Genomic DNA, 27,841 nt, shown 5'->3' with positions numbered 1-27,841 from the left:
CATCCAACCAAGAGCCAGAATTAAAATATCCCTTCTTCAAATCCAGCAATGGCAACAGTAGATAAACTTTGTTCAAACTAGCTTACATGTGGTGGATTTATCATGGAAGTTTGTGTTAATAAATCCAAGAATGTACATTAATTAAAAATGATTTTTTTTTTTTTTTAAGCTTGGCACAATGTTATTTTTGAGCAGTGAAATGATGTCAGCGGAAAATAAAATGCGGCTCCAGACTGAAATAAAGCAGAAGACTGTGACACAATGTGAGGGAAGCAAATTAGCTTCAAATTGTCCTCTATAAATAAGAACATTATCTGGAAAATATCTTCCTTCCTATGAAGTAGACACCTACATTTGTATAAGAGAGGTTCATAAACAACATATTTGATTTGATTAGATAAATTAAATGTCAGGAAAATATGTATAAATATAAAGAAGGGAACACAGTGGTCCATTCTATCTTCATTTCAAGAATAAAGTCTTCTGACTTCCTGTGGTCGGACATATTTATGGGACAAAGTGGAAGTACAAGAGTGCCACTACATACAAGAGAAAATAAAACATTCAAGTATTAAATACTAGTGTAAACAGATCTATCTGTAGTACAGTACATCACTATTGTAGTGGGAATATTACATCATCATCATCAGTGCTGATATTGGTATGTGGGAAAAAGCATTGGAGTTAAGCATGGTGTCTGTTAGATGTACCGATTTGCAGTGTGTCCCACAATAAAAAAAAAACAAAAAAAAAAAACAATCCTCTGATGTTTCAGCGTGACATGAGGTGAGAGGTGACATTTCTACAGTGCTCCATCTGGAATCCACAGTACTTTAGTCTGTTCCTGCTCCACAATGGTCATGAGCTGAGTGCAAATGTAGGAGACGCTGCCTCCTTGGACAACACCTGGGTGGGGGAGAAGATTTGGAGTGTTAAGCATGCCACCAAAAAAAATAAAATAAAAATAATTTGATGATGTAAAACTGAAGAACCTAAAGAAAACCGTTATTGATTAACATTTTGCTCTCATGGACTAACATGACTGCGCAGCCTAAATATTTGCAGATGAACACCACTGCAGGGACCGGGTCAGCCCCACTTCATGACATCCAAACACTCAGATTTATAACTGATGATAATTATAGCTGTGTGCACAAGTCGCCCAGCCACCTCTCCCTGTTAGAAGGGATCAGCAGCGATGTGTGTTCATTTCCAAAGCCCTTCCTCATAAATCGCCTCCTTTTATAGAGTCATTAATCAGCTGGACAGTTGGGTGCCTCAGACTGGTTGCTGCTCCAGATACCACAACTTTGTCTCTCATCCGTTAATGACCTTAGAGACAACATGCTCCAAAAACCTAGGATGACCTTCGGTGCAGTTGGAGATCGCTGGTCACGTTAATCCATTATTTATATGAAGATTACAGGCGGTACCATGAAATATTCCAGGTGGGTTGGCTCAATGTTTTTTTTTTTTTTTTTTTTTGGACATAGTTTCTGCATGCTGTTTAAAAGGGGACCATTGAAACATCTACTGCGCCAAGTTTTCAAGTAAAACTTAATCATAAACTTATTTGTTGTTGTATCGTGTGCTTATAACATTTTCATTTTCAGGAAAGACTTCTTTAATATCCTGGAGTTAGTCAAGGTTGAACAAAACCCATTCAGTGTGCACAGAGTTCTCAACAGAAGGACAAGCATCTTTTTTTGTATGTCAATTGGGGTTTGTTGTTTTTCCATTAAGCAACAGTACAAATTTCTGCATTAAGAAAAGGAGTTAATGGGATCAAAAGAGATTAGAAGTCATTAGGACATTGAAACAGTGCTGCTTTATGTTTTCACGGTTAACTTTTTGAAATGTTTTGGCTGTCACCAGACTCCATTCACTTCAGATGTGCAGAGGAAGACTTTGCATGGAGGGATCTACCAAAAATAGTTTTAAATGAAATATATTTGGTTTTAATCTGACCCTTTGACACGTCTGAGGTGACATACTGGTTAAAAAGATAAGTCTTTGTTCATTAAACAAATACTGCAGGAATGCACAAATTATTTACCATATACATATTGAGTATTTCAATCAGGGCTTGTATGAAGCTGTGTACAAAGCAGTCTCTGCAAGCTCAAAATAATTGTTGCTCTTATGTAATCCCTGCATCAATAGTAGACTTTGTGCATCTAAGATAAAATAAGTGATTTCCACGAACCTGTGAAGAAGCGACTGTACTCCTGCTCTATTTTTTGTGCTGCCTCAAACTGCTCCTTGGAATGTTTCTGTGAGAGTTTATCCCGCAAGTACAACGGGTCCTTCTGCTCCCTGATGAAAAAGAAAAAAAAAAACAAAAAAACAAAACAAGACTTTCAGCATTCAGGAAAACTTCAGGTTACACAGATCATAATATGGTCAACATACAGCAACACAGTATGGAGGGACTGACAGCACTATATATTTGTTACGATATGATTTTCACATAAAAGTGAATGAATATCCACACATCCTGAAAATAGTGGAGATTGCACAGCGTTACTTTAAAGCTTTTATTCTGTTAACTCCTCTCTTGGCTATTGTTTTTAATGTGCATGTTTTCAGGCATGATTTCAACACATTCATTTAAAAACCAAAGCACAGTAACACCTTGTTCTGACCTGACTGAACTCAACGATGACCACATACAAAGACACTGAAGGTGGGCGATATGATTATAACCCTCTATTGTGATGACACTTGATTTCAAGTGTGTAAACAAATACAAAAAAAGGCGAATTCAATGAGAATGTTGACTTTTGGCCTATCCAGTGAAATTCATGCTATTAATACATAAAGCGCAGTAAAATCTCTGCACTGCCCCATCAGGTACCACGTACAGCACCTAAACAGAGCCTCTGCGAGATCTCTCTGCAGCCTTCAACCCACTGGCTCACTTCAAATCTGCGTAGTCTTTAGAAGAAGTCATGTGTCCTCTTCCACTGGGAGTCCCTGACCTAACCTAGAATCACACTCCCATCACTCCCTGGTACTCAGTATGCAGTCAACATTATTGGTCTGCTCGTCCCTCCCACAGGACAAAAACCAACGAAAAAGCTTGAGCTTCTGTCAATCACCGCAGCAGGCAGGCAGCGGGAGGTGTGTTTGTGTGTGGGTGTATATGGCAGTCGCCTTGGTTAGGGGCACCAGGCATTTTGCCACCCACGCCATGAAGCACAGCTACCAGGCCCTGCAAACTCTCCCTGGACAGCTGGCACTCAACTGATGACAGGGAGGGCTTAGCAGGAAGCAATCTCCTCCATGTTTGTCTGCTGCACGGTTTCATAGATTTGTGTGCATGTGTGGCAGAGGAAGCCTGTTTCTGTCAGACCCGTGTGTGTGTGTGTGTGTGTGTGTGTGTCTACATGAGCATAAAAGGACCACACAGATTTAATCTTCCCATGCGATTACAAATGAAAAAGCAAAGGGATCTTAGAGAATGACAATCACCCGAGGTGGTTTCTGAACTAATGGCACTGATCAAATCAGGCGGATCAATTAGTTTTTTGTTGTCTGGAGTATTAATATGATTCTGAAAACTGCAAGAAATCTGCAGATGTCAATTTCCTGAGTGTCTGTCCCAACCAACGTAGAGAAAATTAAGAAAGACTAATCAAGAACCATATTTCCTGGAAGGAGGTCTTGCAGCGCCATAGCTCAGAAAAATTTGTAATTTAAACATCCATCTTGCAAAATTAAACATTGTCCTGACCAGGACAGGCATAGCAAGATTTGGGCAATATAAAGTTTGACATTTGTGGGTAAGATTTTCATGACCAATTAAAATAAGAACAGGTGTCTGAATTAGATATTACAGTGTGTGGAAGTAGCTTTGTGCTTTCAATCATTATATAACTTTTATTGACGTAAAAATCCTATTTTTTATTTAGCATTGTATTGTCATCAATGACAATCCAGAACTAAAAGTTTCTTGTGTTGAAGGATCTTAACTTGAAGTGAAATTGAGCAAATGAATGTGACACCAACAAACGCGACACACTTGACATGTCTTCTGGCAAGGAATATGAAAAATAAGAAAAAAGAAAAAAAAAAAGAGAAAGAGATTACTCACTTAATCTGTTTGGCATTTTTGTAGCGGATGAATACGACAATTGGGTAGATGTGAACACTGTGGAGACGTTCAATGGCATGAGGGGCAATGTCAAGTAAACAGTGACAGTCCTATGAGAGATAAGAAACCACATGACAAATGGTGAATGGCTTGTAGCAGAATGTGGAATTAAAAAAATATATCTAAAATCGAAGTTGACATTCAAGCTTTATATCGCTATAACATTTAATAAAAGGCAAAAACAAGCCCCAGTATGGGACTTTATCACACTGAGATGATTTTACCTTCTCTGTGATTTCTTTTATTGAGGCAACAGTTGTCACATCAAAATGGCCGCTCCTGCGTCTGTAGTCGATGAACACACAGTCCTTTACTCCACGCTCTATTGCCTGCTGAGAGGCCTTCATAATCTCTGCAGGTGAAATAAACATATTTTACAAACACTTCAAATCACATTGATTTACTTCCTTCCTACTTGTATAATTATATAGTTTTAGGAAAACTCCTTGTTAATGGCACAAACCTGACTCCTAATATCCTACTGCAAAAACAGACTGGACATGTATGAACACAGGCTCACCAGGTGGACAGCGGCAGAACTTGGCAGGAGCTTCCTTAACTAGCATGTCCTTACAGGCCTCCACCAATGGCCCCATTATCAGCACTGGTCTGGGGGACGAGCACTCCACCTTCTGGACTCGCTGGTACATTAGGTTCACTCCATCTGAGCAGAAAGCACAGAAGACACAGCTCTACTTTAACACACATGAATTTATAAACCCTGGGAGCCAATGTGTCTTTTGCAGCATAGTCCTGCTTTTATATGTGAACTGCCTCATTAGGTTCACAGTTTTTGGTTATGTCACTACACATTATTTTTATATTCTCATCCTCATTTCCACCTGGTGAATACATATTGAGACACCAAGGTGGGGAAAGTATATAGATAGTGAAAATACTGATATGCTGATTATTTGTGTTGTTTGAAACATATTTTTAATACACTTTATATTACAGTATGGCCTCTACTGATACAATCAGAGCATTGTGTTGCTTCTGTTTTGTGTGTTTCTTACCCTCTGTGATGGGTAAAGAATCGGTGCTTATGGCATCCAGAGCCATCAGATCCTTCCCATCCTTGGAGCCACTGCGTTTGTGCTTCAGTCGCCGTCGGAAGAAGGACCGCCGAGCAGCAGCAGACAGAGTCTTGTTGGTGCCATTATCATCTTTCATGTCAGCCATGCCATGTCTCCTGTAGAACTCCTGGTCCATCCTTGAGGAGACACATCAGCGTGTAAACATGAACTTGACTGTAAAACACACAGCTGTTTAGACAGATAAGCTGGAATACTGGAGGTGCTCACTCAAATTTAAAGAATCAGCAATGGTGGCTTGACGGCTGTAATTAATTACATTTACCTCCTGGATGTAAAGGTTAGGAAAAACAATAACTTGGACTTACATGTATTTACTTGGAATCTGCCCTTTCTCCAGCCTCTGTGCGTTCTCATCGAGTTGCCAGGCCATCCAAAAGCCAAAATTACCATTTGGCAGAGTATCTTCAACATACAGGATGTCGTCTTTCTTAAAGCTTAGTTCCAGCTCTATGTCAGCAACCCGCTCATAAAGTGCTCTGTCAAGAGATGAATAAAGTGGTTATGGTGAATAAGATCGTTACACAAAATAACAGACTGACACATTACAAATATGAAAGGTTCCTATAAGAATTTCATAAATTCAGGCTTTGACAGAAGTGTAAATTAATAAAACATGATGGAAATAGTATTGCTACACAAAGTTGTTGTAGTTGCACACCATCTCATGTTTCCATGTGTCTGTCACTTCATTACAAAACACAAATGTGCGCAACAGCAGCTAGAGCTGAACTTCATCTACTTGGTGTCTGGTTTGAATTGTTTCATAGTTTTAATATTTACTGCACCTTATAAAAAATCCATCTCCGGGTGAGTCTTTGATCACATCAAGGTTGTCCACACAGTTCTGGACCTTGAATGTGATTGTTTCTGCTGGTTTCAACATTTCCAAGTAGGCTTCTTCTTTTGTTTTATTCTTCATGCTGATGCCATTATACTGTATGAAAGCATCAATTACACAGTCAAGAAGAGGATAGTGCGTGGCTGCCAGCAGACAATGACTCATCATTTCGGTAAAAGGAAATCAACTATTGAGCAGAAAACAAATACTGGGAAAGGGCTTAAGTTGTCCTTAAGTTGACCTGCGAAAATGAAGCATTTCTTGAACTTTGTTCCTTCAGTGGTCAATCTTGTGTCTAATAATGGTTTTTGAAGTAATCTGTTTTGTGAACAATTAGCAGGTACCTCCAGCAACAAGTCTCCAGGCAGAAGGCCATCAGGACCTCTTGCAGGGCTGTCGTCATCCAGACTCTCCACCACGATGCCGTAAAGGTTTCCTCCACAGATCTGAACTCCCAGCTCCACCTGGATCCTCTTCAGCCTCACCAGTCGAGGCTCTGCAGCCCTGTGTGAACCTGAACCATGAAGCCTAAAGACAAAAATCCACAATCAGGATTTGAGTTCCTCTCAACCTCACCAAGGGATTTTTCAGGTACTTGTTATAGAATGCCAAATGTTAACCAGCCATCATTGACAACTTAAATGTTAACAGCGATCTTTCACAGTACCTGAAGGAGTTGTGCGGGCTGGTGGCAGGAGTCGTCTGTTTGGACGGAGGCGTCATAGTGCCCTCATCCTGCTCGCTCAGGGTATCGACATTTGAGTGATTATCTGGGGTGGTGGCTCTGCTGCTGTGGGGTGTCGGCTGGTTACTGATGGACTCCATCCGAGAACTGAGCAGAACAGAAGTGAAGTCAAAAATCATTCTGTTCAAATCAGTCACTGAAACAAAAGTTAAGGTTGTGTATTGTATTGTCTTGATAGTGTGAACATTACTCAGTGATTAAGAACATTTAAAATTAACTAATGCTAGTTACACTGTCCACTCATTTTGCCCTTTCTGTTTTTTGGCCCCTGCAGCATGTGGTGTGTTTGGTTTAGTTTTCATCGTATTGATTTTCTTTGGAATTTCACAGTCTAACACAAAAGAATGGTGAACATTATTGCAATGTGTCGTCGACATGATCTAAAATGCCCCTGTGTCTGTGTAAGTCTTCACTGTATTCGCGCCTTCTTTCCTTCTTACCCAGATCGAGAATGGTTGCCCAGCTGGAACATGTGAGGATTATACTGGGCCAGAATGGTGATGGTGTCACACTGTTGCCCAATTACCAGCCGAGCCTGCTGCTCATTAGCATTGCGGAGGTTGATTCCATTAAACTGGAAACAGCAGTGAATTATTAGATTTATTAGTAACACAACCAAATTATAAACTATGCTAAGATGTTTAGCTGAACTGTTGTGGTTGCTGTACCTCGAGGAGCTGGTCTCCATATGTTAAACGAGCTTGGTGTGCGATGCTGCCTGCTGTCACTTTGGACACAAATACTCCACCATTCTCTCCACTTACAATGGAAATCCCCAGTGGTTCAGCCCCTTTCTGCACCGTCACATTGCGTGGCTCCTCCAAGTATGGCCTTCAGGGGGAGAAAAAGAACATTATGTGCTTTTTCGTGATTTGCTGACATCTGTGGAAAACCATGAAGGCTGTTGGCAGGATGCACTGTGCAATTCTGAAAGAACTTGGCTCAAAACAAAATCAAAGGAGATGTTGCCTGCAATCTGATGTTTTTACTCAATGTAGCCATCTACATGGCTTCTTTACGTCAAAGATGCATTGGTAGCCTGTGAAAAGCCTTGACAGCGAGCCATGGGAGTTGTGTGGGACATGACAACTGCATTTCAGGTTTCAACTCTGAGTCATGCAATCATACAAAATTCAAAAGCAGTCTGAATGAATCACATGCAGACCTAAGAGGATGTCTTGAAGGGATACATACCCAGAGTTTTCATGATTAAACTTGAGCTTTCGATCAATTCTAAGGCCACTGCCAGATACTATAATTTTTTATTTGCATTGTGTACAGATGGTCTTGATATCCATGTTCATAAAAGTGGGTTGTCTACAAGCTGCACAGGACAAACCTCAAGCTTCTTAAAGAGAAGAACTTGGGCTTAGCTCCCCGTGGAAATCTGAGAGATGGAGTATGAACAGAGAACAGAGAAACATCTGAGAATAAGAGGAAAGATTGATTGCCAAAATCAGAAGAGAAAGGTTTCAAGATGATGAACAGCAGCAAAGAGGAAAGAGATGAGAATGAAATGAATAAAATGATAAATTGTAACTGTGTGTCGTGAAGGTAGGAGAAGTTCTTAACTGTTTACTGCGCTACAGGAGCTTAATCACAATGAACCTGACAGAGACATAGACTAATGGTGGAAAACATGGCATGCTCTGCTGAATGATGGTAATATAATGGCCCGGATGAGGGCCTGGCATACCCATCTTTTCTCCTGTCACCAACTGGAGCAGGGCTGACTGATATCCTGGGCTGGGTGAAAATGGAGCTTTGCGATTGGCTACTGGTGAAAGACGATGTCTCCAGGTTGACAGGGGACATTGGAGGTGTTGGGCTGCTACACTCTGAATGTGACAGCGAGCCTGAAGTGTCAAAAAAAGAAGAAGAAGAAGGAAAAAAAAAAAAAAAAAGAGCGGTATAAATTCTGATTCGCTGTAAAACTGAGTTTTAGACAACAGAGCTGCCAAACTGTACCTCTGTCAGATCCGGTGGAGCGGGGATAACGGATAGGAGGAATTTTGATTCGTTCTGCCCTGAATTGTAAAGTACTCAAGGAGCCTAAAGGGAAAAAAAGGAAATTAAGGAAAAAGGCTCAGTTAATCCAAATTAAAAACAAGATGCACATCACAACTTAACTCTAGAGCTATATAACCATGTGGCTACAGGACTTTTTGCAGGAAATGGCTTGATGAAGGTGACAAGATGTTTTTCCTGACACTGCAAAGAGCCACTATCATTATTCGTGAGTAAATGTTTGATATGGCTAATTGGTCACTGAGATCATCCGAGTCCAACAGATCTGGTCGCAATCTTGTCACTCAGTCAGTTCAGTTGCCAGATGACACGCTCAATAAATATGAGGGCTTTGCTGTCAGTATAATTTATAGTGATGATGCTTCCCCTTTTTCACTCAGGGTTATTGTTATATAAAAAAAAAAAAAAAAAACAACTGCGCAATTTCTCCTGAGTAGTGATAACAGCCTAAATCACTTAACCATTGCACTCCAATAACATCTTCAGACATGCATATCTCCCACATTTCTTACCAACAATACACTTCCACTGCTCATATTATATATTTCAGATTTGGATGTTTAAAACTATTCCTGGTTAATCCCTCAAGCTAAAAACGTGAAGCAGAGATGAGGAACAGGCTACAGGCGTAAACTCACATCCTTCTAATTACAGCTTCAACCAACAGCTAAGCGATATAGAGCATCTCTTTTGAGCTACAAAAGATTGGTGGTGTTTAATGTCAGACAGCTCTCTTCATTATACTGTGTTTTTTCCACTATCTGTACACCACTAGAGCCAGTATTGCTTTCAATTTTGAGTCTTATACTACCTGTCATTCACTACTCTCTATTAAAAATTAAAAATAAAAAAAACTTTCAAAACTGAGCAGGGGGGTTTTTCTGATATTCAATGCATAAACAAATCTAATCAGAATCTGTGCTTGGCTAATGACTGCTGGGAGTAATTTTAATAAACCGACCCCTTAATCATGAGAAAACAGATCGGGATATTTCATAAATTATGATTTGCCATACATACCCAGTCTGGCGCTGGATGGCAGGGAGTTTGTGCTGTGAGGTGGCTGGCTGCAGCTCGTCTCAGCTGAATCGCCACTGTGCTTATGGCTAAGGTCCAGGCTGAGGCGACCCTGATGCTGGGGGCTAAAAGTGGAAGAAAAAGCCACAGTAAGCCCCAGGACGGTCAATTATTCAAGTAAGAGCAAGATGTTATTTACCACATGCCATCTGTTCCTGAGATCTGGGGTAAACACTTGTTTTGTCTGACTTAGGATCCAAAAACCAAAGTTATTCCATTTACAATAATATTAAACAGATTGTGTTTTGTTGTGTGTGCATTGACTTCAGTGTGTGTACAATGACAATAAAAGGGTCTTCTGTGCTATTAATTCAAATCTAAATCATTGTTTAGTTATGAAGAAATCAACTAAATGCTAAATGAGACTAAAAGGTGAGACAATGATCTTTTTGATTGGAGGAGCTGCACTACATATTGTCTTTTTGTAAAAGCCGTTAGGAGCACCAGAGCTTTTCCTCCTGTGTCAAGTCAAACTGTCTGCCGATAACAGTGTGAACAAAGAATCTGGAAAACGAAACCAGCGGCAGATGTTAAAACCTTGTGTGCTGATGTGGGTGGACTCCAGAGCTCGGAGTTGGTGGTGAGTTGTTGTTGTTCTGGATCTCATGGCTCCAAGCTGTGTAGACAGGGTTCCTCATCACAGCTGTCACAGCAGGACATGGGGCTAAACCTCGCTGTGCGGGATCTGGAAGAATACAAAGATCAAAGTCTACGCAAACGAAAACAAAATTTACAAATGTATAATTATGCTATGACCACGTCTTGCTCAGATGGTGGTGGAGAAGTGACCAAATACTCGGGTCATTAATTAGCTGTTGTGATGACTTACGTGCTGGAATGCTGCCATAGCTGGGAGGTGCAAAGGTCATGCTGTACCGATTATTTCTCATAGGAGAAAAGCGTAACAAGTCCACTGGCTCTGGGGAGTACTCGTCATTAGAGAAATTCTGTACCTGCAAAGGCAATCAAACAGCCAATGAGCACAGGACTGCAACTGATATAGGTCAGAAAATTCAATTTGAACAGCCCAATTGTCTTTCAACTACTTGCATACCTGCACGGGAACAGGGATGTGCAATGGAGTCACATTTCTCCGCAGCGCGGGTGCTGATTTTGGCCGGTACCTCCTCTTTTCCCGCTCCTCTGCCATGTGATGACTCCCCTCCTCCTCAGCAAGTTTCTTGGGGGCGCTCTTGGTCTCTCCTGAAGGAGCATCAGTGTAATAGAGCTCATTCCCTGCCTCTCCCTTGTCCTGGGGACTTGTGGTTTGACTTGGGGACACTGGAAGTGTACTGGTGGTGATGGCAGAGTCTGACGCCGGGTTCTGCTGCCGGTGTTTGAATCTGAATGAGTCACTTCTGGCTGGTGGAGTCGGAGGGGTCTGAGCCGATTCAGATACTGAGCTCTGTGGTGAATGCTTCGACAACTGGGAAACAGACATGTAGTCGAGTTTTGGCGGCACCTCGGGTCTCCTGAAAGCATTGATGTCAAAAATGGACTTCCTCTGTTTGGGTTTTTTGTAGATGGACAGCTGGGTGCACTCAGGAATCGAAGCTCCCACTATTACTTTAGGCCATGTGCCCCCACCTGGCTTGGGTGGGGAGCCTGGTACTTGGTTGATAGCTGCCTGGGGAGAGCTGCAGTCAGAGAGCACAGGGGTGAACACGAAAGGGTGATGGTGGACCTCCTGCCTCCTGTAGCAGAAGTCTGGGTTGGGCTCTGATGGAGAGTGTGAGGAGGAAAGAGTGCGGGAATGTAAAGAGCTGTTGGAAAAGGGCTTGTGGTGGGAATGGGCACTACTGCTGCTGCTGCTGCTGCTGCTGTCCAGAGAGTCACCTGTGTCCTTTCTTGCTTCCTCCACTCTGCTGCCCAAGTCACAGCTACAAATGTCTGTCTGTGTGGAGCAGTTGTGCCTGGAGTTCCTGCAGTTCCGAGTGTGGACTTCACAGGGCTGGAGCCGAGAAGTTTTTTCCGAGTCTTTTAAACTTTCAAATAAACTCTGACCAGAGCAGCTCTGTGGGAGGAACTGCCAGAAAGTGTGCGCGTAAATATCAAGACAATAATGAACACAGTTATCATTCTCACAAACAAAAACTCATTGACTTGTTATGGGAATGAGAGTCAGTTTCTAAGATATGAACAATGCAATGTTTTCTCTTGCATGTGTTTCTCTTCAAACATAATTTGTAGTTTTCAGAAACAGAAATAATTTTAAAAACTTTGACTTACTTAAATTAATAGTTACAATAGCATGAGAATACTATCAAGACAGTGTGTGCTCACAGGCGGCTCCAAGTTAATGTTTCTCTGTGATTGATTTCCTTTTTAAATTCTGGAATAAATAATGGTTGTTTATACTGTTAACAGGGACACTTTCACAATACACTGGAAATGCATCTTGCTATTGTGTTTTGTGTGATTATGTATGTTGATGATGAGGAATTCACCTTCATGAGGGAGATGCTGAGAGAATCACGGCAGTTCCTCAGAAGAGATTCACATTCAGACAGTGACTTGTTATCAAGGGCAATTCCATTAATCTGCAGTGAAGATTCAAGATAGAAAATCCAAGATATTACAAATTACCTCATCAAAAAGTATGGTACAACAAATCACTTTCATTAATGCTAACTGCTAGAAAGGTAAATCATAAAAAAAGCCCATACAGTGAGCTTGGTAGTGTTAGAATACCGTGTTGTACAGTTCCAACACATTCATTTAACAAAACATGCTTGTGGTCAGTAGAGGGCACTAGAGACCAGCGTCAGTAGCAAACAGCCTTCTCGTGACTTTAAATAAGAATAGTCGCTTTCCATTTATATTTTTGGGCAGCATACTCACAGCCAACAGTCTGTCCCCAATAGTGAGAGTGCAGTCCCGAGCAGCTGGACTGCCTGGAGCCAAAGTGGCAACAAACACTCCATTTTCCAGGCCTATGCCACTATCTGAGAGATAAGGCAGAGAAAATGAGAAATCCTATTTTCACCAAATAATTATCTAAAGCAATAAGAAAAAGGCATAAGAACTGTCAATTAAATTTTAATCATGAATTATAATGTTCATCAGTATTCTTTGTAAGGGAAGACCATTAGTCACTTTTTTGTAGTGGGAAAATGGCAACACTACTTTCTTAATTAGAGGTTGAAGCTGACCTTTGTTCCCAGCAAGGTTTATTTGGATTGGAGTGACGATCCGTCCTCCAAGTGACTTCCTTCTGCGAACCACCATATTGATCACCCCCTCTTCGCTCAGCATTGCTTTGATCACCTGTTTCCTATCCTTATTAGTCAGGTCCACATCATTAATTTTTAACAACCAATCATTCACCCTAGACAGAAAGAACAAAAGGGGTGATTTGATGAATGAAAACCCTAACCCAAAAATAAATATGCTTTATTCGCCGAGGGGGCAAAAGACTTACCTTAGTCTTCCTTCAGCAATACTTCCTTTATCCACCTTACTGACAAATATGCCACAGTCTCCAGGTAAATAGGGATCATTTACCCCTTCAGCAATATCAAATCCAAGTGCTTTCAAATCCATGTCCTAATAAAAGACAAAATATGGTAAATGATGAACATGACTTCACTGTTCATTCAGCACTTAGTAACTCTAAAGGTAATATACTCAAACTGCACCAGAAAATTTTTTTAGATTGCAGTGACTCTTACTCTGTGCTTCTCAAATTCAACAACTTCCGTCTCCCACTCCATTGAATCTGTGTCGATGGCTGAATCATGTGAACTGTGAGCCATCAACTGGCGAAACCTTGCTTCCTCCTCTAACTGGTCCTCCATCTTTTCTCTGCAGGAAAGATGAAATATCAGGTTCTTAAATAAGTGCAGTTGCAGGAACTGTCATACTCAGTGTGCCCTATGACACACCACTCCACCAGTTGGCACCAAAGATCTGGTATGACTGCAGCCTGGATCTGTATGTAAGATGGGGTACAGGCCCACACACAGGGCGAATTAAAGGAAAGCTTTCAAGTTTTAAAGTTAAATATCAATCTGATGGCACAAGTCAGGCAAGAAATATAAAAAAAAGCATGGAGGAATGACTCACTTTAGTTCTTTGAGTTCCCTAGCAGCATCATTCTTCTGTTTCCTCATGTCGTCCAGATTCCTTAGAGCATCTGCAAGATCACTCACCGCTCTGTCCCTCTCTCGCCTCAGGTTGTCACATAGCGTGCTGACAGTTGAACACATTTTCATAATGAAGCAAACAAAACGTAAACACATCTATTTTCTGTCTCTCCTCACGAGCATGCAATGTAAGAACATATTTCTGAACAACAGACTTTTGAGCTGGTCTCTTACCGTATGCTCTCCCTCTCTGCCACAATCTTGTCCCTCTCCTGAAAGGCCCAGTCCCGTCGACATTTGGCCACCTCAGCCTCCTGCAGGGCTTCCTTCAGCTCCTGAGAAATAGCTTCATACTGTTTCCTCAGCATCTCAATCTCCTTGTTGGCCCTTTCTATGTCCACAGTGGCAGAGTCTTGTTTCTAAAGGAGTTGAAGGAAATGTAACATGACAAATATCGGCGTCGGGACTATACAAACGGTGAAGGCAGGTAAGGATGCAATATGACGGTATGATAGAAACAGTGATGAAGGACTTTAGATCATTTAGGAGATATGAGATATTTACTCAGCAGTAAATGCATTTGCTCCATTTATATTTTTGCGCCACTTGAGTGTCTGATCATGAGTTGTTCAACACAGCTTAACATCACCAGGCAACTCCCACATTTTCAAGTAAAATGTATGCAAATGCACATTCACATGAGATAACACTTAACAACCTGAGTGCTGCAATTCAACTTTTCAATCATAATCCAGGATAATTTTGTTGATATGAAATCCTGTCTATTCCTGATGTTAGTGTGCGAATGTGCGTTACGTAAAAGTCTGTTTTGCTATGTAGCATATTAACTTGTCTCCTGTTTTAATAACTTTACATAGCAAGGACACAGTCAAGTGTAGTGATAACATTAAGTCCACAGTTCAATTAATTCAATTAGTCCTTACTGTACTGTACTGTTAAGGTTAATTATCCATTTCTGATGCAGCAGTTTTTTCTTGTGCAGTTCGAAGTCAGATAGGACCTTTTCACTGTAATTGCTGGTAATTTTCTAATGCAGAAATCTCAGGACTTTCATCACAATTAATCTGACAATCACACTAAAACATAGTGTGATGGCTGATCCACACCAACAAAAATCAATGTGTGGAATCCTGCCAGCTGCTGAAAAAAACATTTAGTACGACTATATGAAATGGGATGAAGGGATTATTGTCAGAGGCATTAATCAATCCCTCCATTTGTAGTGATAAATCTCCCGTCTGTCTGGCTACCTGTCTAGCCTGGTAATACTCTCGCAGCAGCTGGTCCCTCTGGATGATGGCCTCTGTCCTCTCCTTGCGGGCCACATCCCTCTCCTCGCGTACCATCTCAATGTCCTTGCAGGCCTGGTTTAGCTCTTTCTGGGCCTCGGCCTTGTCCTTCACTTCATGGCAGTATTTTTCCAGCAGCTCATTTTTTTCACAAATGGCCCGGTCCCTGTCCACCAGTGCTGACGCCAACTCCTTCAGGTCACAAACACATACACAGCAGGCATTACAGATTAAAAGTGAATACTGGTAACATTCACAATGTTGGATTCCACTGTAACACAAAGTATACATTTTTTATTTTTTATGATTAAGAACTTTTTTCTTTTAAGAGGATTATAATTTATGCTGTTTCCACTTCTTTGATTTACTTCCTGTGCTGGTGTGACATCTGACATTCCCCTTTTGGAATAAAAAAAAAACAACCACCCTTTATCTCATCTCATTAAACAAAAAGATCAGGCAAAACAAAACTCTTTGTAAGGTTGAAGTTGAAGATACTGAAGTACTAAAGGTTCCTTTATGACCGGCTCAGCCTGAACTGGAGCGTTTCAATCATTTTAAAATGTTATTTTATTTTTTCCAGCCGTTACCTGTCGGAGAGCCTCCAGCTCTTCGTTGGCCACTCGTCTCTCTGACGACGTGTTCTTCAGCTTGGCCTCTGCCATTTCCAGCCCAGTCTGAAGTCGGTCCACTTCTTTGATCACTTGGTCCCGCTCGCTCATGATCAGTCGGTACTCACTGATTACGGAGTCCCGCTCCTCCTTGTATTTCTCACAATCCTTTACTGCCTTCAGCTGCTGGGTCTTGAGCCGTGTCGTCTCTGACTGCAGCCGCTCCATCTCTCGCTGCAGCTCCTTGTTCTGGGCTGCGGCCTTGGACAGTTCCTGCTGTGTGCTGTCAAACCTGCACCAGACAGGATATATTGTGATTTTCAATATTTAGCCAATTTTTTTTTTTTTTTTAATCTTCAATTAATATTTTCTGTGGTTTGCAAAAAAAAAACAAACAAACAACAACAACAAAAAAAAAATACAACACAATTAGAAAAGGCAAAAAACAAGCCTGAAGTTTTAAACATACAGCTGAAAGAGGAAAGTATCTGCCCATCTGCAAAGCTTCATCTGCATTGGATTAAGAATGTTTTAAGTACTACGCAGGCTTGACCTTGGCTATAACACAAGTACAGAGTTTTCAGTAAAGTTTGCTATAAATGCTGTTAATCCTGAGACTTTTTACAGCTGTTGCGTGTGTGTGCTGCTAGGTTTGCGTGCCCATGATATTTCCAGCTTCACCTCCTTATAGATGAGGAATATTGCTGCTGATAGTGGATGGCAGCATCTCTCTGCTTCAGCAGCATGTCTAGCTGTTTCTGCAGACGGTGGTTATCCTCCTCTGTCTGGTCCAGACGGCTCAGGTCTGCATTGTGACTGGCTGTCTTCTCATTGTAGCGTTTCCTCAAAGCCTCATAGTCACTTTTCAGGGCCTCCAACTTGTCCATGGCTGTTTCGTACAGTTTGTTGAGTACGTCAGATGATCCCTCTCTAATCACCTGGAAATGACATCATATGGGAGTCTTACTGAGTCAGAGGTACAACTACATACTTCACGAATAGTTCATTTAAACAAGAAGAATAAGGATTCTGCTAAAAAGTGCAATGGAAACATTTCTGTACAATTATAACTCTTGGTCATTCAGGAGTGTCTGGTCCAACTTTGCGTCCATCTGCAACTCAAGTGTGTCCAATGTAAATAATCCAGTTTTGGCACAGAAAGGATTACTCATCTCTTAAGTAATCAATGAATGCTTAGGCACTCCACTGTGTGCTGAGAGAGCAAGCAAGAACAAGACTTAGTTGACAAGACTTAATGGACACAAAATACAAAAATAATTCTGCTTCACTGGTACATTTGAATTTGTTTCAGACAGACTGTCTGAAACTCCTTCCTTGATAAATTTTTAAGATTAAGATAAAGCATGAGAGAAGAACTCCCTTGTTAAGTTTCACTGTGTGTAAAACATTTCAAGACAAACTGTATTTAAAGTTGCATAACACTAATAACGCTGTCACACCAAACCTGTTTGTTGCAGTTAAAACAAACTCTGAAGGTTTTACCCATGTGATTTATTGGTTAAGGTTGGTGTGAAAGCAATCATTTGAACTCTGGTGTGGTTTCAACCCCATGCAGACCAGGTGAAGAGGCTATGAGCCTCAGGGTGCTTCCAGTTAGCCTCTGCACACTCTTTCTTTAAATGGTATAAACTTAAACAGGACCAAGTGCAGGACTGTGTGACAATAGAAGCGATACCGATAAGCTCGGCCGTTCCCTATTCTTCATTTATCAAGAAAACTGCCAATAATGAACCATAAGACATTCTGGTGGTTTATGTAACAGTTTAATTTTGAGCCTTTGTTGTATGTATGTATGTATGTATGTATGTATGTATGTATGTGTATATATATATTTTTTTTTCCCATCTCCCTTATATTTATAGTTTACTTCTGTGCCATCAACCTAAGAGCAAAAATAACAATAAATAAATAAATAAATAAATAAAATCCTACAACAATAGTAACCCACAAAAGAGGAAATACTTGATATACTCGAGATAATTTGTACATGCATGCATAACTTTGCCTGGTGCATTAGACAGTGCTTGTACTTCTATCCTGCTATTGCTGCTCTTTTGGCAGTTCCTCATAAAGAGGTCAGAAAGAGGTAATGACCACACATTTATCATCTATAATGATATGGTACAAAATTCTTTGTTTTTATCTTGTCTGTCATTTGTTGAATATGAGAGCATCTGAGGAGCCAAAGCAGAACTCAATTTCAAATATGTACAATGTCACTGGACTCTACCAAATACATAATAAGAATACATAATACATAAAGTTTGCCTTTGGACTGACATCACTGAACCTGGTATCCTAATTTGACTGATGCTGGACAGTCATTTACCTAATGACGACATAACTCTGGAAACAGTGAAGCATGTATCTTTCCTATCCAAGCCATAAGGCTTTCCCCATGGTTATGAAAGCTATGGCTGGCATTTGATGGTCTCCCCTTCTGACTGCAGTAAGGCTTGACACTTGTCTGATAACATAAAAAGGCACAGGTCAAGTCATTTGGCTAATATGAAAGTATGTTTTGATTGATGCAGACATAGGCCGACCAATTGTCTGACCACGTTCCTCTAAATGATGCTTTCCTCTTTGAAATAATGGTCACGTAGAGGGAGGAACTCACTGCTTCATCTCAAATGTCAAGATCCAAATGATTACGTCTCAAGGGCATGAGCACCAAGTGCGACCATGTGTGGAGCCTGTATGCAATAGTTCATGTCTGAAAGTCTATGTATTCCCCTACATGGGTGTATTTGCACAGGTACCTGCTGATGTAGCATCCTCATATCAGCCACCTCTCTCTGGTCATCCTCATGCAGTCTCCTCAGCTCTTCACAAGCCTGCTTTACATGGTTGTGCTCCCTGACCAGCTGGATGTTGTCCTGTCTCACTGCTTCCAGCTCGTCTTTCAGTTGGGCATGCTCACTCATCAGACGGCTGTGCAACGTGCTGAGGGGATACCACCACAAGTCCCATCAGACTATGGGCACTACCAGGCAGGCTTCAAATCAGGATTACAGGACTGGTAGCCAGGCAAATAATAAGTAAACTCTTGTGCTATGCACATTGTGTAAATATTATGTATTCCTTATTGCATACGGATATTGACTTCATGATGATGTGTTTGGCTGAAATACTCATTTGCTGCTTACTTAACTTGGCTGTGTACATAGATTTATTTATTTTTTTTGTTTGAATCAATTTTTTTTCGAATCAGATCGAATCGATAAAAACAGACAAGTTAAAGCTCACCGTGGGTTTACAGGCAGCTCTTTCTGGCCTCGAGTCACTTAATAGTTCTCTCACTCCATAGTTAGGCACTATTGAATAAAATAATTATGTCCTAATTACCTTAATGCGAATTTTAGCTGTATGAACACCCCATTATGTAATACTGCTTAGCTGGTAACTGTAAAAACATGAATCACTAAGAGGACCAATAAAATCCTCCATGATTACAAAGTGCTAAAGCTTGCCTATGCGCTAAGTGACTTATTGATCTAAATACAATTCATCGGTCCACCATGGATATTCTTTCCCATTCAGAAGATATGACGTTTAGTGTCAATGGATAAGACCAGTAATAAATAAAGACTTTCTCTGATGTGCAAACAGGGCCCAGAAGGAGAGGCTTAAACATGGCAATAATCCCTCATCTGTCTGTTTGCATTAGGGCCAGATGTTGGTTCCCTACACTTTGGAGACAGTATGGCATCGTCAAATCACAAAAATGGACCAGCCTACCCTTCATGTCCACTCAGCACAGCTTATTTCACAGGACAACAAATGCTCTGTTCATGGCATTATCCTCATGGCACAGATGCCGTGCCATGCACACAGGATTCAGATGATGATTACAGAGCAAGCTTTGACATGAACTCTTCGAGAAGGCTAATGAATATTGAGAAGCAATTCTGTTTCTAGTCACAACCTTTGGCCTGAAAAGACGACTTGGGATTTATGCTGCCGAGTAGACAATAAAAAAAAAAAATATATAATAATAATTAAAAAAAAAAAAGGTATTTTTTAAAAACAAACACAAAGATGAAATTAAATTGATGAAGGGATGGCAAGGATTTTTCTTGGGCTTAACTCATCAGCTTTTGGACTGGTATAAAAGGCTTCATCCTTATTACTCTCACAAAAATAAAATCTGTTCTATGCAGTCTGCTGTGAATATGACGGAGGAGCAGCTGAATACCAGCTAAAGCCCTGCAGGCTGAGAACAAATGCATATAGCACAAATGCGCCGGCTGTTAAAAAATTTACAAAAAGCCCCATAGTAGGTTTTCCACTCACTGGTAGAAGTCTGCTTTCTTAACAGCCTCCTCGCACCTCTTCAGGGTGGTGCTGTGCTGGTTCTGCAGGGATTGCAGGTCTGCCATCGCCTTCATGCACTGCATTTTCAGACGCTCATAGTCATGGCCTGCTTTTGAGTTTGGTCTGTTTCACAGAGTGTGAAGAAGGGAAACAAAACAATGCATCCAGATTGAGATGTAAGTGTAGACGACAGAAAGACAACAGAAGCATGGTCAGGTTACACGTCAAAACTTTGTGCTTCCAAAAACACAAAGGCAGACAGGACCCATTAAAATTGCACACTTATACTTTGATTTACAGAGTTGGGTATGTTATAAAACAATGTTGCATCACCTCCAGCTTTAGCTTACTTGTTTCGTACTGCTTTTAAAAAGCTGAATAAGGCAAAATGCCTCTATTCATTGAGTGCAGGTACACACAGAATCACTGCACCTTTCTGTAAATGTTTGTTTTGGAAAACAGGCAGTTAGGTGCATAAGATCCGAACAGTACCTGCAGTCATCGAAGGTGGTTCCAGGCGATGAGAGGGCCAGACGTTTGCGCAGGTCGTCCCTCTCACGGGTCACATGTCTGAGCTGGAACAGAACCGTCTCCATCTTTTCATTCACCTGGTGGCTGTCCATGTGGGCCGGCGGAGGGGAGGAGGCTTGAGCAGGCGTACCTATGTAAGTCAGCATGTCACTGGTGGCATTTACCATTCACAAAACTCAAATGATGGGGGTGCCAGTGCAGCCTCATCTGCTCTTTACAATGCACACTCAGCCTATGTCTATACATCTTGCAATTTCTAAATTTCTACTGCATGTTCTTCATGTCAAAACCTGAAAACCTGGAAGATAGCAATAGAAAATTTAAATACAGACAAAAGACTTCTGTTTTAGCAAGTTTCAATAGCCTAAGACTAAAATGACTTATTTTAAATTTTATTGAATCCTAAGAAACAGCTTACTGTAGCAGCTACTGGAACAGATATTTGCACACTGATTTATGGTAAAAAAAAAAAAAAAAAATCAATGAGGTATCTCAACAACTATTAGACTGTGTCATTTCATGATTGTTCTTAAGATAAAACCTGGTTAATATTCTACCTCAGTTTTACACATTAACCTTAAATGCACGTCAATATATGAAACAGAAATCCCCTGACTGGTACTAATCAAAGTTTTGCTTTCAGTGGCAAGGACTGGTCAAATCCTCTCTCTCTGTCTCGGAGAATGACTAAATGAAACAGGTCTGCATGTGTGTGTGTTTGGGGGTAAAGAGTTTCTAAATCCTTCTCACATCTGTGTAATCACTTGCATGTGCTCAGAGTCTAAACAGGCTACAACTAATGACCGACTGTTATTTATGGAACTGTGGTTGGTTCTTTAGAACTTATTCGCTTGTTTTTTTTTTTTCCAGGGAGATCAAGTTTTCTTATGACATTTCTACACCTGACACCTGAACACCACCATGAGCACCACACTCACCTAAGCTGCTGAGAGAGCTGCTGCTCTCCGAGTCCGACGGCATGGTGGACAGGACGCTGTAAGTGGACCCTGAGGGAGGAACAAAAAAAACATAAAAGTCAGATCCAAGTGTACTCAACCATGTCTGCATTATAGATAGATGATTATCTCCAGCATTGTGTGGTACATCAAGGCTCTGCAGCTTGGGTTACATTCAGGGGCCTTCACTGAAAAAAGGCCAGCTGGAGGCATAACAAGGTGGGACTTTCCCCAACTTGGGATGACGGGCCTGTGGGCTGACAGCAGAGTGTGGCTAATTATCAGTTGGGCAAGGAGCTTGAATACAGACCAGGCAGGGCCCCAAAGAGGCTGTAGCCTCAGAGCTTCGCCTTTTATTTCCTCTGACAACATCACACAGTCTCCCCTGTGAAAGCCCCGTCTTTTATAGCCTCCACTGATTCATAATTAACTGTACAGAAAGGAAGCCTCAGTATAACACTGCAAGTATTATGGAGAAGATGGCGCTATTTAAAGATACCACAGAAAAGTCATTTTTGAAGAGAGTTTGAAAGCCTGCAACAAACACTTTTCTCATTGGTGAAACTATTGATTATTTTACCAGTCAATTGCCTAAGTCACCGTGTATATAGTATCCTTCAAATTACTCTGATGGCATTTGTTTCTATCGAGAAATTGCATACTCTCATGGAAACACTTCTGATTGTAATGGGCATTTTCTGTTTTCTGCAGTGTTGTTTGATGCAACAAGTAAATGCAATTCAGAAATAAATCCAACATCTCCATGTAGTAGGTCAGCCAACAAGTAAAAAGAAATCATATAAATCCCATATACATATATATTATGTATATATTAAATGTTTAAAAACACTATATTGCATAGTTTATAGACCAGAGAGCACAACTTTATTTTTCAACCACAAAGTTAAAGAGAAACTCATGTTCAAGTGAGTGCTCACAGCTCTATTATTATCCTGTGGTTTAAAGTCTTAAATATTGATGGCCAAGTATCTACCATATTATAGTTTGTAATTCTTAAAACATACTACATAATAACATAGAAAAGTGTCCAACAATTTCCCACACCCAGACTGATGCTAAAAATGTTGGGAAAGGACATCTAACTTACAAAGACGTTAAACTGGCAAACAGGAAATCCTCACAATTGAGTCCTTGAAACCTGCCAGGGTTTCACATTTGTGCTTGTTTTAAATGATTAATAGATTATAAAAAGCTGATGGATGCTTTGTTTGCTCAGTTGTTCCATAGCTGTTCAACACTTCACTCTTTTCACCAAAGGTAATCAAATTAGTGTTTCCAGACATTTCTAACTTTCAGTGTGCCAGACAAAAAGAATGTTTAATGATGCTTGAGATGTTTAACAGACGGCTGAAGTGAAATATACAGGCGTGCGCATTTACTGAAATCTAACTTTGCCGATTTAACTGAACTATAAGCTGCTCATCCCACAGCAACTTCCACCCCTGATGTAAAGTCTAGTTCTCAACTCGGAACAGGGGCATGACAAACGATTCTATTTACCCACGTCCCAGTACTCTAAATCAATCCCTGGCTGGCTGAGTTCCCACTAACTAAAGGAGACTATGAGTTTGATTAAGACTGGAAGGAGCCCAGCTAACATGGCTCACCCCTCTTTTCCCAGCAAAGGACTGAAAGAGAAAAAAAAAAAAAAAAAAAAAAAGACTGATGTGCCTCAGGAACCGTGGCATCCCATGGATCAAGCTCTCTTTGTTCTCGCTCTAGCTTAAGTTTCCCATGACTCCGTTTGAGTAGAGAGTGTCTCAATGGGCAAGGTTCACTGTGTCATAGCTCACTCACTTTTCTGCTCGTTGCAAGTCATGTGACTGCGACATTTCTGTGGCCTGACCCTCACCACTCAAGTATCTCATTTAGGTTGATATCTCTGGTACAGTCAGAGCGACTCAGTGCCCGTAGGACATTTTATAAATCACCTAAAACATTCACGAGAACAAGATGGAAAAGGGGTACCGTGTGTTTAATGGGAGTTTAGTCTGCAGTGGAACACACATTTTAAGAGCAGAAACAGGAGCAGCAACACTAGATACGACTAACCTGTTCTGCTGTGAATTTGCAACAAACCATCTCTACCCTTTCTATGAAACCTGATGGCTCAACGATTCGCAAAACATGTCTCACTTTAAGGGGAATTCAAAAATAATTCAATTATTCCTTATTTACGCCTGTGCTTGGTTGAATGCAACATGTCCAAAAGTTACCTGTTGGTAAATGTGTGACACATGTAGTTAATAATATAATATAATATATTAATATCTATTAATGAAAGTCAGTTAAGCTTTAAGCATGAATCCATATTTTCAGTTATATGGCTCGAGGGCTATGTTGACTGCTGGGTTGGTCAGTCCACCGCTCTGGACTGAACTTAAAGGTGCCTGGCAGACACTGACTTAAAGTTATGTTTACAGTCAGTGTTACTCACCAAAACACACCAAGTGTCCTTCTTGCTCTTAGGTGTTGATAGCATTTCCTTCCTCATAAAAAAACTTTACTACACATTGCCTCCATCTTCATTTACTTCACCTAACCCTTCTTCCCTGCTTTAGCTGGTGCATTGCAGCATATCTTGGGTCAGTACTATCACCTGAAGATTATGAGAATACTATGGAAAGGAATTACTAGATAGAAGGATTGAAAGAATTTTTCTGCATTCATGCTCCTCAAACAAAGTGGTGCAACCAGTACATTTGTAGGTACCATTTGTGGGTCAGAGTGAAATTTTCCTACAACTGGTGGATGATTTGCTATGCACAGATAATACACTGACTTTGTAATATCACCCAACCAAAATTTCAACTTACCAGGTACTTTGGTTTATTTAACAATCAGGATTTCTTTACAGCTTCACAGCTGTTATATCGTTAGAAGTATACTTTGAAAATTTCCACTACATATAAAATCATACTGCACCTCAGCTTTTATTATATAGCTGCCAAAGAGAAACTGCACTGCTTGTTGCAGTTACTGTCAGTGCTATTACAGACCAATGGAAATTTCGTTCTTCTACTTGACACCCAGTTTTATTTTCCAATGGCACAGGTCAGCCAAGTGAACACGTCAGTCAAGATACACACCCTTATGATATGCTTCCATCACATTATTGTTCTTCAAGAGAAGGTGAGCCCAATGTGTAAACAAAAGGTCTCCACTGTCAAGCCCTGAAGCTATGGTTATATAAAACTGTGAAACATATATTTATTTAAGTTAAAAAAGCAAGTAAATTTTCATGTTCACATAATTCTTTGCATGCATCATCGGCACATCATGGTGATAATGTCAAGAGGTTGCATTTAGCATCTCTACTGTTGACATTTAAGATTAGTGCTGTTTGCTTTGGTTAAATAAGAAAAAACTCTCACTCATTAACATTGTTTTGATTTAAAGGTGATCTCGCTCTGACCCTCAGGGATTGTGCGTGAATGGGAAGTAAGAAGATCAGGCTGCTGGCAGTTATCATATAAAAACACAGTCTGTTACAAGCTACTGTATTCCTGGGGAAAAGCCAATCTTTTGGCTGCGCAGTGGAGGAACCTGTCTGCCCAGTAGCAAAAAGCAGCTCAGCCCATTTGAGTCTCGTGTGACTACAACTGACTACACCATGCTACTAAAACCAGTCCAGTGCGAGTAAGTTCAAGTAAAAAACCTCCTCAGCAGGAGAGACCGTCTCTACTTAGTATCAGTTGTTTGGTTTAGACGGTTGCTTGATTGTGAAATGTGGCAGAAAAATTATAAAAATTGACTCACTCTGCAGCTTCAGTTGGCCCATAAATAATGAGAACACAATAAATGCATAATTAAAACCTCACCATCCAGCTCACTGAGTGTTGCGCTTTAGATGATAGTGAACAACGTAGAAACCAGTGCAAATATTGCTTTTGAATTGCAAAAGTGTAGCAGAGATGCTGAGCAAGCATCTATACATTACTACATCTGAACACTGTTTGTATGATACATATTAGAGGAGGATTTAGAGCTCAAATTCATCTGGAGAAATGGCGGGTCATAAATTGTGGTTGGTTCGGCTTATGCTGAATTTAATGACAAATTTATAAGCGTCATAAAAAAGTGCAAGAAAGCATTTCTGGAGCTTTACAATTTAGCCTCATAGAAGAGAAACATATTTAGAGGTACTGATCACTTGGTGGCGTGATCTTGTGAGCACACAAGATCACACACTCCAGAGAACAGTAGAGAAATCCCAAAACAACCAAGCAGGAGGCCCAGATATGTGCCATCTATTCATTTGCTCTGCGAGCAGCTGTTTGTTTAATGTGAGGGAATCGAAAATATCAGGAGGAAGCATTTTTTGTGTAAACTGTAATTTAAATGTCATTTCAGGCATTCTGCATTGACCACTGAAATAACGCTGTGGCTCTCAATGTCGTGTAAACTCACAGCACCATTTCTATTTATTGCAGAACCTCTTGATCTCCGTTTTCACCATAATCAGCTTTATTCCGAATACATTTCGGTGCAAAAAGTATGTTTTGGACTGCAATTTGGAGAGCAAATGCCTTGCCTCCTCTGTTTCCAGCTCCTCCTAAAGTTTCTATTGCTTTAAGATTATCGTTTTAACAAATGCCCAGACAAATCAAGCAATCTGAAGACCTCACTGTGGGGAATTTCATTGACCAAACTATTAATACAAAAAAATAATCATTAGTTGCACTTCTACTGGCAATTTGAAGCGATCCCTTTGGGGCTCTGGGATTTAACATTCAATTCAACATTAACATTTATTTCCCTCACCCATTCATTTGACTTTGACAGAGGGTTATTGATTTGCTCTCTCTCTCTCTCTCCCACACACACACACACACACACACACACACAAACACCCTGCTTGTCATTACATTGATTGTTTTGAGGTCCATTAAATACTTTCACAACAAACTATTGTAGGCTGTGCTTTTAGTGACATGGCAAAGGAAACAAGCACGGCAGTGTGAGTGTAAATAAGTATCAGGTCATATGATTGTGCAGCTCTCTCTCTCTGTTTGTACTCGCCTAAAGGAAAAGTCATGCCCTTCATCAAGTTTCCATTTGGTCAATATTCCTAAAACTGGTTAGATCATGCTCTGAGCAAGATCGAAACCAGTTTGGACATTAACCACATGAAGTATCTCTAAACACGCAGCGCATCACTTATAAAGCTGCAGATCCCTCCATAGTAGTCTGCTTTCATGCATGCGTGTTTCCTCTCTTTCTCCAGCAGGGAAAGTCAACATTAAAACCCAGATATGAGTGGTTTCTCCTCACCAGTCGTATGATCCACCGGTCCAAAGCCATTCAGCAGCACCGAGTGCAGGTGAGGGTGCGTCTCCTCCAGAGCCGTGCAAAACTCGGCGAAATGGTCCCTGTCCTTCCTCACGAGTATCTTCAGCAGAAGGTCCACTTTTTCCGAGTTGGAGGAGCAGTCGTGTCCCAGCTCGAAGCGCTCAGACTGACTCAGAGTCCCGCAGTGGGCCAAAACATCCACAACTCGGTCCGCATCCGTTATGGACTCCACCAAGTTCTGGTAGCACTTCTCCAGCAGCTCTTTATGCTTTGGCTCCATCTCTGCCCCCTCTCCGGCGTCTCCTTCCCCCTCCCCACCACCTTTCGCTTTGGCCGAACCAGTTTAAGCTTAATCTTGTAGTCAACTTCACTCCGGGACTTACTGTCGCCAACTCCCACAAACTATCCGGCTGGGCCCGGCTGGGAAGGCTTTTTTAACCCGAATTGGAAGATACACAAGAAGTGGCCATATTTGTTGCCCAAGGCTGTTGACTGCGCGGAGATGACAACACATTTTCCCCAGCCGCCGCTCCGTCCGTCCCGAGAATAAAAATGTAAAAATAATAATAATAATAACAACAATAATAAAAAAAAGAAGGAGGAAAAAGACGCCTCTGTCGCTTTAAGCTCCGCCGTGTGAACGACAGGAACTCATCGCTGCCCTGAAATTAACTTCTCTCGACATGTTGGGAAGTGTAGGAACTCTTCAGCTGCCCTCTGTGGAGGACTGCAGGCTCCGCCATGTCTCACCGTCCG

At 41.0% G+C, this 27,841-nt stretch overlaps 1 protein-coding gene across 2 annotated transcripts; it reads right to left on the bottom strand.

The window, feature by feature from the left end:
- Window positions 1–96: 96 nt before the first annotated feature.
- Window positions 97–27,838, bottom strand: LOC115060054 (disks large homolog 5-like). 2 transcript variants are annotated; one of them, XM_029527867.1, is made up of 33 exons: window positions 27,068–27,838; window positions 21,755–21,823; window positions 20,778–20,946; window positions 20,265–20,408; window positions 18,731–18,914; window positions 16,629–16,885; window positions 15,927–16,239; window positions 15,298–15,528; window positions 14,261–14,445; window positions 14,007–14,132; window positions 13,613–13,745; window positions 13,363–13,487; window positions 13,094–13,269; window positions 12,783–12,886; window positions 12,389–12,481; window positions 10,996–11,967; window positions 10,771–10,894; window positions 10,479–10,626; window positions 9,885–10,006; window positions 8,805–8,888; window positions 8,533–8,692; window positions 7,505–7,667; window positions 7,277–7,410; window positions 6,759–6,923; window positions 6,436–6,619; window positions 6,039–6,187; window positions 5,559–5,729; window positions 5,173–5,369; window positions 4,677–4,820; window positions 4,381–4,508; window positions 4,097–4,206; window positions 2,207–2,316; window positions 97–906 (listed from the first exon to the last, which is right to left on the bottom strand). In XM_029527867.1, the coding sequence occupies exons 1-33, from the start codon at window positions 27,363–27,365 to the stop codon at window positions 803–805; spliced, it is 5,976 nt and encodes a 1,991-aa protein (XP_029383727.1). In that variant the 5' UTR covers window positions 27,366–27,838; the 3' UTR covers window positions 97–802. The 2 variants fall into 2 exon arrangements, with proteins under 2 accessions (XP_029383727.1, XP_029383728.1); XM_029527868.1 differs by having other exon boundaries at window positions 20,778–20,931.
- Between the last annotated feature and the right edge of the window lie 3 nt (window positions 27,839–27,841).

Source organism: Echeneis naucrates, chromosome 19, assembly GCF_900963305.1.
Source record: "Echeneis naucrates chromosome 19, fEcheNa1.1, whole genome shotgun sequence".
NCBI lineage: Eukaryota > Metazoa > Chordata > Actinopteri > Carangiformes > Echeneidae > Echeneis > Echeneis naucrates.
The sequence above is the reverse complement of the archived record's forward strand: the minus strand, read 5'-3'. Positions and strand labels throughout refer to the sequence as shown.